At 41.9% G+C, this 12,201-nt stretch overlaps 1 protein-coding gene across 1 annotated transcript in view; it reads right to left on the reverse strand.

The window, feature by feature from the left end:
• Window positions 1–12,201, reverse strand: part of Neb (nebulin) — a 212,880-nt gene that overhangs the window by 55,464 nt on the left and 145,215 nt on the right. The window contains exons 95-105 of the mRNA XM_013027220.1: window positions 11,561–11,674; window positions 11,059–11,256; window positions 10,366–10,470; window positions 10,121–10,225; window positions 8,877–8,984; window positions 7,638–7,742; window positions 6,114–6,221; window positions 5,429–5,533; window positions 5,230–5,334; window positions 4,310–4,408; window positions 3,885–3,995 (exon numbers count right to left, since the gene is read on the reverse strand). Of these exons, the coding sequence (XP_012882674.1) occupies window positions 3,885–3,995; window positions 4,310–4,408; window positions 5,230–5,334; window positions 5,429–5,533; window positions 6,114–6,221; window positions 7,638–7,742; window positions 8,877–8,984; window positions 10,121–10,225; window positions 10,366–10,470; window positions 11,059–11,256; window positions 11,561–11,674 (1,263 nt within the window). The remainder of the gene's footprint in view (window positions 1–3,884; window positions 3,996–4,309; window positions 4,409–5,229; window positions 5,335–5,428; window positions 5,534–6,113; window positions 6,222–7,637; window positions 7,743–8,876; window positions 8,985–10,120; window positions 10,226–10,365; window positions 10,471–11,058; window positions 11,257–11,560; window positions 11,675–12,201) is intronic.

Genomic DNA, 12,201 nt, shown 5'->3' on the forward strand with positions numbered 1-12,201 from the left:
GGTTTTGTTTTAACAACTTTGTAAATGTAAAGGTCTTATCACACTCAATGTAGAATTCTATAACTCTGCCCTCCTTCTCCAACCCAATCTGCTCTTTAGTCTTCTTTACTTTGCTGACTCCTAGATCTCTCCGTCACCTGGCCTGAATCTTGGGGGGTCATCCTAGATTCCTCCTTCATTCCTACATCAGAATGGTGTGTCCTAAAATCTGATCTCTCTACTCTATTTTTTCTCAGTTCTGTTTGTTTTCTACTTATCCTTTAGAACCTCCTAAGCCACCTTCATCTTCCTCTGTAGGGATGCTCCTTATGGGCTACCCGTCTTTCACAAAGGTCAGACAGGTTTTCTTAACAACTAGATCTAGGCTCCTTAGAGTCTTCAATGCTATTTTTTTCTTCCATAAAGCTCAAGTTGTATTAATAACCAATGTTTATGAGTCATTATAACCTGACCCACCCTGTGTTTCTAGCCCCATTTTCCCACATGCTTTTTAACTCATGTGCTGTTTGAAACTATTCTGTTATTAAAATTCATGGCCATTTTGACATTTTACACTTTTACTCTTCTTCCTGCCTAGAATGTTCTTCTCCCTCTTATCTTTCTGGTAATCTCCGAGAGCCCAAGCTGTCTTCTTTAACTTCCTTAAATACCATTTATCACATTGAAATCTATTTCTGCTCTCACACTGGGGGGCTTGGAATTAAGCAGCTCAGATCACTGCTTTTCATCACATGGTACCTACACAAGGGTATTTAATCAATGTTAAGCTCATTTAATGTAATAAATGGATACCAAAGGGAACAAATGGATACCAAATAAACTCTGATTGCAGATATAAGTACATGTGGATAATCATTATATATTATATTATGTATATAAACATTATATACACATGTAGGCATATTGCGATTTTTAAAAATCGAAATTCTGTGCAGCTCCCAGTTTAAACAAAATGTAGCTCAGGTGTTTGTAGCTGATTCTGGTGTTACTATTGAAGATAAACTAAATTCAAATTTAATTTTTCTTTCATGCTAGCTTTTTTTTCTTTTTTCTTTTCTCTTCACTTTCTCTTTCTCTTTTTCTCTTTAAGCCCTGGGTCTCATGTATGCTAAGCACTGGGTTATACCTCTAGTTCCAGGGCTAAATTTATTTATTTGTTAATTTATTTATAAAATATTTATTTATTGCCAGTCCTAGGGATTGAAGTCAGGGCCTGAGATCTGTCCCTGAGCTTCTTTTGCTAAGGTTACTACGCTACCACTTGAGCCACAGCGTCACTTCTGGCTTTTTCTGGCTATGTGATACTGAGCAATCAAACCCAGGGCTTCATGCATGGTAGGGAAGCACTCTACCACTAAGCCACATTCCCAGACCTCAGTGATAAATTTAGAGTAAAGCAATTTAACAGACTCGTAGAATCCCCAAATTATCATCTAGTCAAATTATCTGGCTTAAGAAACTGGAGTGCTGATGTTACAATTTACTTAAGGTCATTCAAGTAACTGGAAGTAAATCCAGGACTAAAACCTGTCCATTCCATGTCATTTTTACAATTTTTAGTAAGAATGTTCCTTGTCCTTAGGTATGCATTGTTTGTGTTTCTTAAAACAATATTTGCATTTCCTGGTTCCAAAAATTTTTATGGATGTCAAGAACTCAAAAGTCAACTTGAACTTCTTTTTACCAAGTCAGTATCTCCCAAACTTTCTTAATAGTATAAATTCCCAAAGAGTTTTTAAATTAAAAACAGATTTGCAGGCTCCATTCCACGTCTTTTGAGTTCAGAAGGATTTTTTTTTGAGAGAAAGTGTGGTAGAAACTGCATTACTAAAAATAATCTGTTATTCTTCTTCAAATATTTCTTAAAATATACACTAAATACCAACAGGAATTGCGAAGTGGAAAAAGTAGAGTTTTAGGTAATTTTTATCTTAGGCAGCCAAGAGAAGTAAAGGTATTTCAGAGACGCTCTACTCATGAGTACTTGATGTGCTTATGATTATTTGATAACTGAAGGAGTTCAACATTGGCTGGAGATAAGGATCTCCTGAAAGCATACAGGTGCCCGGACACAGAGAACCAGTCTGTATAGAACTAGAGGCTAGAGTCTACTCAAGGGCACTGTAAAACATGCCACTACAGATCCTCCTTCTCATCCAGAATGGAGAAACACAACTTTATGGGGCTAAAAAGAACATAAGCAGGGCTAGGAAGGTGGCTCAGTGGTAGAGCGCTTGCCTTGCATGCCAGAGGCCCTGGGTTCGATTCCTCAGCACCACATAAGCAAAATGAAAAAAGCCGGAAGTGGTGCTGTGGCTCAAGTGGTAGAGCGCTAGCCTTGAGCTGAAGAGCTGAGGGACAGTGCCCAGGCCCAGAGTTCAGGTCCCACGACCGGACCCCCCCCAAAAAAAAAGAACATAAGCATTCCTGTCTGAGCACTGGCTTTGGGTTCAAGTATTGTGTGTGTGAGCCAGAGGATCAATCATGCGCTGGGGCTGAGAGTCTAAGAGTTGCACATTCTATGCACTGGAGGGTAGTGTTGGTTGTGTCAGGGCATCTCTAAATCTGAGAGCCTAAGATGCCCAGCCAGCAGCCAGTAAACCTATTGAGAATAGGGAAATGGTCTCATATTGAAGGCTTGGCTTAGCTTGGAGAAGCTAAGCTACAGACTGATGGTAGAAGAAGCTTGGCCGCTGACCTGTAAGGATAGCAACCATTTACAGCTGCAGAGAACTCTTACCTGTGCAAAGCACATTTGGGTATTGGCAAACATGGCCATCCGCTATGGCCAAGGCAGTATGACGATGCACTTGGAAATTAGATGGGCCCACTCCTGAAGGAACTGATTGTCTGGGTAAGAGGATCCCATGTGGAAACAAGTAATTTCCATGAGTCAGAAGGCTCAATGCCAGCTGTGCAGAGGAACATGCAACTAGGGAATTTGAAATGTGTTGAGCAGGCAACAGAGTCAGATGTCATTCAAGACTTTAAAAATGTCACTGCCATTAGTTAGGGCTCCTAATAGCAGAGATTATAATAAAATATTTGAAGTGGTTGGAGCCTACAATTCTGTAAGACAGAGGACTTTAAAACCACTTCTCACAGGAAAGCAAATATCAATATCCTCTTATTGAAAAGAACAAAAGAAATAAATGGAACCAAAGTAAGGTTAACTGACTTGTTTGAAAACATGGCCACTGCATGGTTAAGGGCAGATAATGTGTGTGTGTGTGTGTGTGTGTGTGCGCGCGCGTGCATGCATGTATGGTGTGTGTGTGTGTGTGTGTGAGAGAGAGAGAGAGAGAGAGCAAGAGAGCGCGCAGTAATGTTTTGTTTTCTGTTTTTTTTGGTCAGACATGGGGCTTGAACTCCAGTCCTGGACACTCTCCCTCAGCTCTTCAGCTCAAGGTGAGTGCTCTACCACTTGAGCCAAAGCACCACTTATGGTTTTCTGAGTGGTTTATTGAAGATAAGAGTCTCACAGAGTTTCCTGCCCAGACTGGCTTTAAACCACGATCCTCAGCTTTCAGCCTCCTGAGTAGCTAGAATTAAACGCGTGTGCCACCAATGCCCAGCAGTGATGGGGTTTTGAACTAGGATCCTGGTGCTCCCTCAGCCAGCACAATCACTTGAGCCCCACCTCTCGCCCTGCTTTTTTTTGCTGGTTATTTTGAACACAGATTCTCATGGATAGTTCTGATGGGGCTGGCTCCATACTGAAATCCTCTGGATCTCAGCCTTCTGAGTAACTAAGACCTGAGTAACTAGCACCTTCTGTAGTTGCCTGAAAGCTGATCACTTGAGAGTATAATGTACCTTCTTGAGGAATATGGTTCATGCTGACCAGGGTGATTTTCTTACAGCTATGGATAAAGCATCCTTACCTCACTCAGATGGGTCTTCAGTTCTTGTACTTTTCTGTATTCTGGAGTGTCAAGCACCACCTTGTATTTGTCTCGCATCTTCCTTGCATTATCCGTGTATAGGTAATTAGACTTTAAAAAGGTAGACACATAAGGTATAATAATTAACCACTTAAAGATTTGCACATCATGCCTTTCAAGTGTCTGGTAAATGCAAACTGAGTAGTAGGCCCCCCATGGTGTCTCGTGAGGCAGGAACAACAATTACTTTATAACTAAACCCATCAGCTCTTTATAGGAGGCACAGATCATATTAAGTAGGCCATGACTTGCCCAAGTGGGTTATGGTAAATTTCTCCTAAAAGTAGCTGCAGGCTGTAAGACCTTTTTTGTCCTAGTTCTGGAGGCGGGTGATGGGGTAATGTACTGGGAAGGTGCATCCTCACCCAGAGCTTCCGTAGGTGCCGGGAGCGGACCATGTCAGGTGTGTCATACAGGAAGCAGCCAAGTCCCTTCAAGATCTGCAAATCCTCTTTGTATTTAATCTGTGGGGAAGACAGTAAAACAGCTGGTCAGAAGCAAATATAAATCAAGAACAAAAAGTACAGGGGAGTAACATTTCTTTATGGATGTGTAGCAATTCCCTCACCCATAGCTCGCTTATGGTGATTTCAGTTATCTGTCAAGTATAACTTGAAAATACTAAGTAGAAAGTTTCAGAAATAATTGATCAGTTTTAAATAACTTTTATCTTAGGGTAATTGTTCTATTTTTTATTTATTGTGAACCTCATTGTACCTAATTTATAAACTGTACTCTAGCCATGCATATATAGGGAAAAACAGAATATATGGGGTTTGGTAATATCCAGATTTCAGGTCATCCATGTCCACTCCATGATCTCAGATTCAAATTACAAGTTAAATCTCAAACCCTGAGCTGAGGAAAGAAAGCTCTGCTGATTATTATTACCATATTGATAGCAGAAAAGCACAAATTGAACAGATTGGTCTTTTCAGAGAAGGAAATATCCAAGGAGATTTTTTTTTTTTAATGGCAGCAGGCTGTTACTGAGCATGGTCTGGGACCCAGCACTGGAGCCTGGGGAGCTGGGAAGGGTTCTGGGCTGCATGTGGAATGGTGGTCACCACATGGTGGTAGACCTTGCTTCTCCAGCAATCCTGTCATTACTGTTCCCATGCTGGAGAATGGAGGAGTCCTGTTCCACACTGCTTCACAACCAAGATGTAAATTAGTTTACAAGTTTTCAATGGAAAGTCTCCTCAAAGCCCACGAATGGTCCGAAATGCTGAAAGCAGGCCTGCCTCCTACTAAGACTCTTCCAGAAAGACCTGGAGATGCTTACGTCACTGGTGATGTCCCCCACATAGCGGCAGTGCAGCACCTCGGGCGTGTATGGCAGGGAGATCAGGTGACCCTGCATCTTGAAGAAGTCCGACTTGTAGATCAACTACAACAATACCAAAAACACACATATTACAGACCAAATGGTTCACATTCTCCTGGGCCTTGTGGCCTTCCCTCTCTTCTAAGCACATACTCACCTCACTGACAGCTTCCTGAGTCTTCTTGACTTGGCGGATTTCAGGTGTGTCAGGTGTTGTGTGAATCTTGTCTTTCAGTTTATGGTACAATTCTCGATATAGTCTCTACAGTACAGGGAAGCCATTGTAACTATTTAGTGTGAGATGATAAGGACTATCTACACTAATAAGTAAACAACCCAATACTTTACATAGAGATCCAGGAGAGGTAATACTAGAAATATGAAATATGAAGATTAGGCTAGGAGAAAATGATACTTATTTCATTTAGGGGAAGATTTCTGAGTATAATGTCACCTATGTTTTAATAGGTGGTTGTATAGCAGGATCAGATGAACTATTTGTACAAACCAATAGTTGATAGGGAAAACAGGGTGTAAGTCAGACCAAAATATAACCTTTTATTAAAGATTTTTAAATACAAATGTCTAAAGAAGAAGTTATCCCTTTAGAAAAAGTCTTGCATCATACTCTATAGAACTGGGTCTCTAAGATGTCATTTCCAAATACAGAAAAAGACTGCTATGGGATACAGGTATCAAAATAATGACAAAATAACCCTCTTGCTCTTTGTGGATGTGTAAGTTTACAGCTGAAATATAAGAACTTCTTCTTAATGCACTTCAAATAAAGCTATGATTTTTGAAACTCAATAATTCCCTCAGAAAACCAGTATTCACCATACCTCACTGGTAACATTGTTGACCCTCCGGACATGAACAAATGGTACATCCTTGGGGCCAAGCGTGTACCCATTTGCCTTGATGTGCTCATAGGCTTCTTTGTACTTAAACTGTCAAAACAATATCAGAGTAAGATCAGTGATGATTATACAAAGACCAACATTATATTTCTGAATTGGAAAACAGATTTCATCTTTATTTGAAAATTGTTCTTTAAACATTAAATATAAGAAATAAGTCAGCCAAGTATGGTGGTATGTACACCTGTAATCCTGATGCAGGAGGGTTATGAGTTCAAAGCCAGCTTGGGCTACATAATGAGTTCAAGGGCTATATAGCAAGGCCTTGTCTAAAACTCAATCATCAATTAATCCCTGACAAAATGATAATATTGTGCCGTCTTGAAAATTATTTATTATGGGGCTGGGAAGGTGGCTCAGTGGTAGAGCGCTTGCCTTGCATGCATGAGGCCCTGGGTTCAATTCCTCAGCACCACATAAGCAGAAAAAAAGCCGGAAGTGGCACTGTGGCTCAAATGGTAGAGCGCTAGCCTTGAGCTGAAGAGCTGAGGGACAGCGCCCAGGCCCAGAGTTCAGGCCCCACCACCAGACCCCCCCCAAAAAAAAGAAAATAATTTATTGTATGATAAAACTAGGTGTAGAAAGGAAAACAAATTTAACCTTGTTAGATGAAATCTGTTTATATACAGGCATGCAAAACATAAGCCTCAATGGGATCAGGAAATTAGAAAATATAAAGAAAGAGAAAGAGAACACTTTTAAGATCAATGGATGACTTTACAGACTAATTTTAAAAACTAGTACATTGGGCTCTTAAGTGCTTAAGTGGCCGCTTTGAAAAACATATTATTGGGCTCCAATTAGGCCTTGTCTGGCTAGTAGACCCGAAACATAGCATGGAAAGGAGGATGATGGCTAGTTTATTAATACAGATTGCAGGCCAGATTCATTGGGATGACCAAAATTGCTCTGGGCTTCGCCCTGGGGTAAATTCATTAAGTCCCAATCTAGTACTTTTATAAAATGGAGAAAGTGGTAAAGACCACATTAAATAAGCTATACACAGTGAGAGTCTACTCTGCTTCCCCCCACAAGCTTGCTTCCCATTAACTGGACACAGAAGGTAAACAGTAGGGTAAGGATCAGGGGCAGCAGCTAGGTAAGAAGTCCTTCCCCTTCACAGTAACACACAAGCTTGTGTCTTCTGCATGCACAAAATAGAGGGTGTGAAGCTGAATTTCCAGCAAATAGCTTGGAATAGTTCAGGCATTCTGCCATCATAGACCCTGAGCCAAGGTTCCCACCATCCTATTCTAACTCACTGGGCTATACAGGCCAGAAGATGCAGCAGTGGCCATTCCACCACATCCCCAGAAATCATGCTGTCCACTGTCCCTGCTTCTATCATTGTATCATCCTGCACCTGGAGGGTCTGACTTGAGGTAAGAAAGACTATTTACACTAGTTTCCCTGTCCCAACTTCGGTGGGATGAGGAGACCACTCACATAGCTGCTCATGTATCGGGTATCCTTGCTGTGCTGGAAATGTGGCGTGTCTGCTGGAAGTCTGTACCCTGTGGGCAGGAAGCGCAGACCAGTCTTGTACAGGTTCTGTCGGGATGGAGGAGAACAGGTGAAATTACAAGTGGTATCAAATATCTGACCCAAGTTAAATAAGCTGCATACAATAAATATTACATTTTGGTGGGGGAGGTACAGTCGTGGGGCCTGAACTCTGGGCCTGGGCGCTGTCCCTCAGCTCTTCAGCTCAAGGCTAGCGCTCTACCACTTGAGCCACAGCGCCACTTCCAGCTTTTTTCTTTTTGCTTATGTTGTTTTGAGGAATCGAACCCAGGGCCTCATACATGCATAATATTAGATTTTTTAAATGGAAGATTAATTTCCTTAGCCTTTGAGTTAATTTCAACAAGAACTTAAGTAAATACTAAGAGTCATGAAATTAGTCGGATCACTCTCAACTTACTGTTTTGGAAAAACATGCTTCCCAACATGTAACCAGTTGACTACATTTCATCTAGCAAGAATTTGGGAAATGCAGAGAAAGCAGGCAGCCAAAGGCCTACCCTGTCATTAAGTCCATTTCAGATGATATTCAAGCTAACACTAATCTCCGAGACAGTCATACAACTCAGGCATAGCTTTAGGTTGTCCTGTCTGACCTCCCATGTGTCCTTGGCATGGGGCTTTGAAGAGGTCAGAATGGGCATAATAATGGCAGTAAGGGACCTTAAATACCAGTAATCTTAAATACCTCTAGGAACTACAGGATTAACAATAGTGGAAAAATTGGGCTGGGCAATCCTGGTTCATGCTTATAATCCTTATTACTTAGGAGGCTGAGAGCTGAGGATCATGGATCAAAACCAACTTTGGTAGACAAATCTGATGACTCTAATTTCTAATTAACCAGCAAAATGCCAGAATTGGAGGTGCCAGCTGTGAACAACAACACCAACAACAAAAACTTAAGTGAGAACTGAAGGCCTTGAGGTCAAGCTTCAGTACTGGCATGTGAGTGCATGCACACACCTACACACACACACACACACATACAGAATAGTGAAGAATTAAAAATCAAGTTACTTCTAGTATTCAAGAAGTACTCATCAAATGGAACAGCTTTTACACTTTTCAAGGTCAGTCTAGGGGGATGCCCAAGCCCAGATTGCTTCTGGGTTCGGTGGCACAGTTCTCTGCTGGGCAATGCCCATTCTCTTTGCTCACCTCGCTCTGCAGCTTGTATGCATGAAGGGCCCGGTCCAGATCCACGGTTTTTGTAGTTGGAGCCACTTTGCCCCTGACACTGTGCACGTAGTCATAGTGATAGACAGCCTGGGAATACAGAAAGGCAGAGTGAGTGATCTAGATTGTGCCCAGGAAGAATCAGAATACATGGGACCCAAGTCTCTTTTAGGGATTAAAAAAAAAAAACTGGGTAATGATGGCTCAAGCCTATAATCCTAGCTACTTGGGAAGCTGAGATTGGGAGGATCAAAGTTTGAGATCAGTTCTAGTCAGACAAAAGCTCTCAACCAACTAATATACTCTTCTCAACTGAGAGCTGAACACGGTGGCACACACCTGTTAAGTTAGATATGCCTGGAAGCCTAACATAAGCAGATTGTCCCCAGGTATGTACCTGGGTAGAAAGGGAGACCCGATCTCAAAAATAACCAGGAAAAACAGAACTGGAGGCATAGCTTAGCAGTAGAGCATCCTCCTAGTAAATGAAGTCCTGAGTTCAACTCCCAGGTCTGTCTCTACAAAAATCCCAAAAACAACAAAAAAGAAAAACTAGGGAATGTAACTCAGTGGTAGAGCACTGCCTAGAATGCCTAGGAAGCATAAATCTTTGAGTTCAATCACCAGGTGATTCGATTAATTAATATACAGTTAGCCTGCCTTCCTTTGCCTGGAGAACTCTGATAGGCTACCATGTCAATCTAATTCACTGGTGGGATCTAATGTTTAATTAATAACCTATGTATTTAAGTTAGAAAGAGCACCAGCGTAGGCTTTTACATATACTTTCCCATTTGCACATATTGTGTTGAGGCTCAGAGAGATCACTTGCTTTTCACAAACCCCTGGTTACATGTACTAGATGCAGAACTCCACATTCTGTATCCCTAACTTCAGTCTGCTCACTTCTTGATTTACCATCACCTGTCCTATTATTGAAGGCCTAGATAGTGAGACATAACTGTTGCTCATGACACAAGGTGTGGTACCAAAAGAAATTCTAGAATCTCTCAAACATAGTACTGTACACAGCTCACCTACAACTCTACCCCCACCAAATATTGACAGTTCAGGCACTGGGAGACAAAGGCAGAATCTTTAGCAGTTTCTCAGAAATCAGCTCTGCTCTCTAGCCAGGAAAGGCTGGCACTGCCTTAGCTTTGGCTGGCTGGTGACCCTCTGTCTTCCTTACTATCTATCAGGGTCACTCCTCAGGGATCACTTACATCACTGAGCTGCTTCCCACTCTTGACAGCTTGGACATAGACCGGTGTGTCAGTCACCAACTTGTAGTTATTCCTTGTCTTCTGCACGTGAGCTTTGTACTTGATCTGCCAGGAGGAAGAAAGCCAGCCTGGTTAGAGCATTTATTATATTAGAGATGGCTGGTTTTCACACAAGGCTTTTAACTCACAAGACTCCAGTGATTCTAGACATGGAAGCATTCCCAGACATCAAAATGGAAACTCACATCATTGCGAAGATCATAAGCATGTTTTGCATGGAGAATCTCAGGAGTGTCCCAGACATAGCAACCAATGCCCTTCAGCCAGGTGAGATCATCTTTGTATACAATCTAGAGAGTTTCAACAGATGCATGAGATAAGAATAAATTCCATCTACAATTTTAACACTTAAACAACAGGCATTTCCTGGTCCCCAATGATACTGGGGAGCAAAAAAAAATGACAGATAAGGCACATTGCCCCATGCCTGTAATGCTGCATGCAAGGAAAGCAGAGACTGAAGAATTGGAGTTTGGGGATGACAGGCAAAAAATTAGGGACATCATATCTCAACCAATTAAGTCTCTCATGGTGGTTCATGCCTGTAATGCCAGGAGGCATAAGTAGGAGGATCAAAGTCAGAAACCAGCCCTGGGCAAAAGTATAAGATCTGAAAGGGTATGGCTCAAGGGGTAAAGTATGTACTCAGCAAGTTCAGTGCCCCAAATTCAAACTCCAGTACTGTAAAAATAACAAAAACCAGCAAAAGGCACCATACAATGAGGCTGAAAATGCCATTGAAACATCTGCTTACAGAGCCCCACGTCCTGCAATCCCATCAGACAAATAACAAGAAAGTAAGCTAGAGAAAAGGTTGAAGTGAACAGGGAGGACAGTGGGGTGGGCAGGGGCAGGAACCTCCTAAGCAATGAGCTTACATCGCTGATTTGATCTGTCACTTTCCTGACGTGACTGTTGACTTGCAAGTCAGGGTGGCAAATCCACTCATGGAGGTGCAGGCGGTAGTCGATCTCACTGACTTTCTTCTGAGAATCCTTGGCGGTCACCATCTCTACCATGTCAGGCACCAGGTGGATTTTCATCTTGTTCTGTTCATATACAGATCTGTATAGGCGCTGAGAAATTAAGTTCACATGTCAGTCATCTTGGCCAGAGGAACACATGCCTTCCTCCTATCCCGGAGAAGTCACAGTGAGCGGCTTACAGCAAACAGCTAGGGTCCATGGGCTGGGAGGGTCTGGCACTTTCTACCCATTAGTACCAGGACAAATGAAAAGGCAAAGCAACCTGGGCTGGGATGACACAGCTTCTTTACATGCCGCCGTCACAGGCAGGGAATCAGATCCTAGGCTGAGCAGACAATCCATAATGTGTCCACTTGGCTTTGCTGGGAAGAAAAGGCCTTTGGGCATTACTTACATCAATGTTAAGCTTGCCAACTCGGAGACACCGTGCTGTGTTTGGATCATCGTCAACACTTTTTGGTATAGTATAAAGGGCTTTGAACTTCTCATATTCTTCTCGGTACTTGATCTAGAAGACAAAGTAGAGAAGGTGAAATCTAATTTTGTAGAGTAATGGGTTAGTTTTGCTAGCATGGGACAATGGGGAGGGGACCTTTCCCTGTCCAACACAGATGACTGGAGGCCACCATTTTCCTGAGCTCATGTTCCATCTATACAGAGACAGAAGCAGAGCTACCACGGGGCCAGTGTGACACTAAAATCAGACCATATCTGAAAGTACTTTTAAACTGTGGCACACTGTACAATCTTACTATGTTGAAATGTCTATAATAACATTACTGTTGCTATTCAACTAACTCATATTTAGACTTACATGATTTCGTTTTTAAAGGTGTGATTCTGGGGATCAAACTCAAGGCCTTGTACATGGTAGGCAAGTGCTCTAATAGTGAGCAATATTACCAGCCCAGGACTATATGATTCTAAAATACTGTCTCATGATAATGTCTTTGTTTCTTTCTACTATAAGTGAAAAGTCAGAACTGTTCAGGAATATCATTTTTCTTAACAATTGAGAGATTGGTGTTTAAGAGG

The sequence above is a fragment of the Dipodomys ordii genome, unplaced genomic scaffold (genome assembly GCF_000151885.1).
Source record: "Dipodomys ordii isolate 6190 unplaced genomic scaffold, Dord_2.0 Scaffold5, whole genome shotgun sequence".
Lineage (NCBI taxonomy): Eukaryota > Metazoa > Chordata > Mammalia > Rodentia > Heteromyidae > Dipodomys > Dipodomys ordii.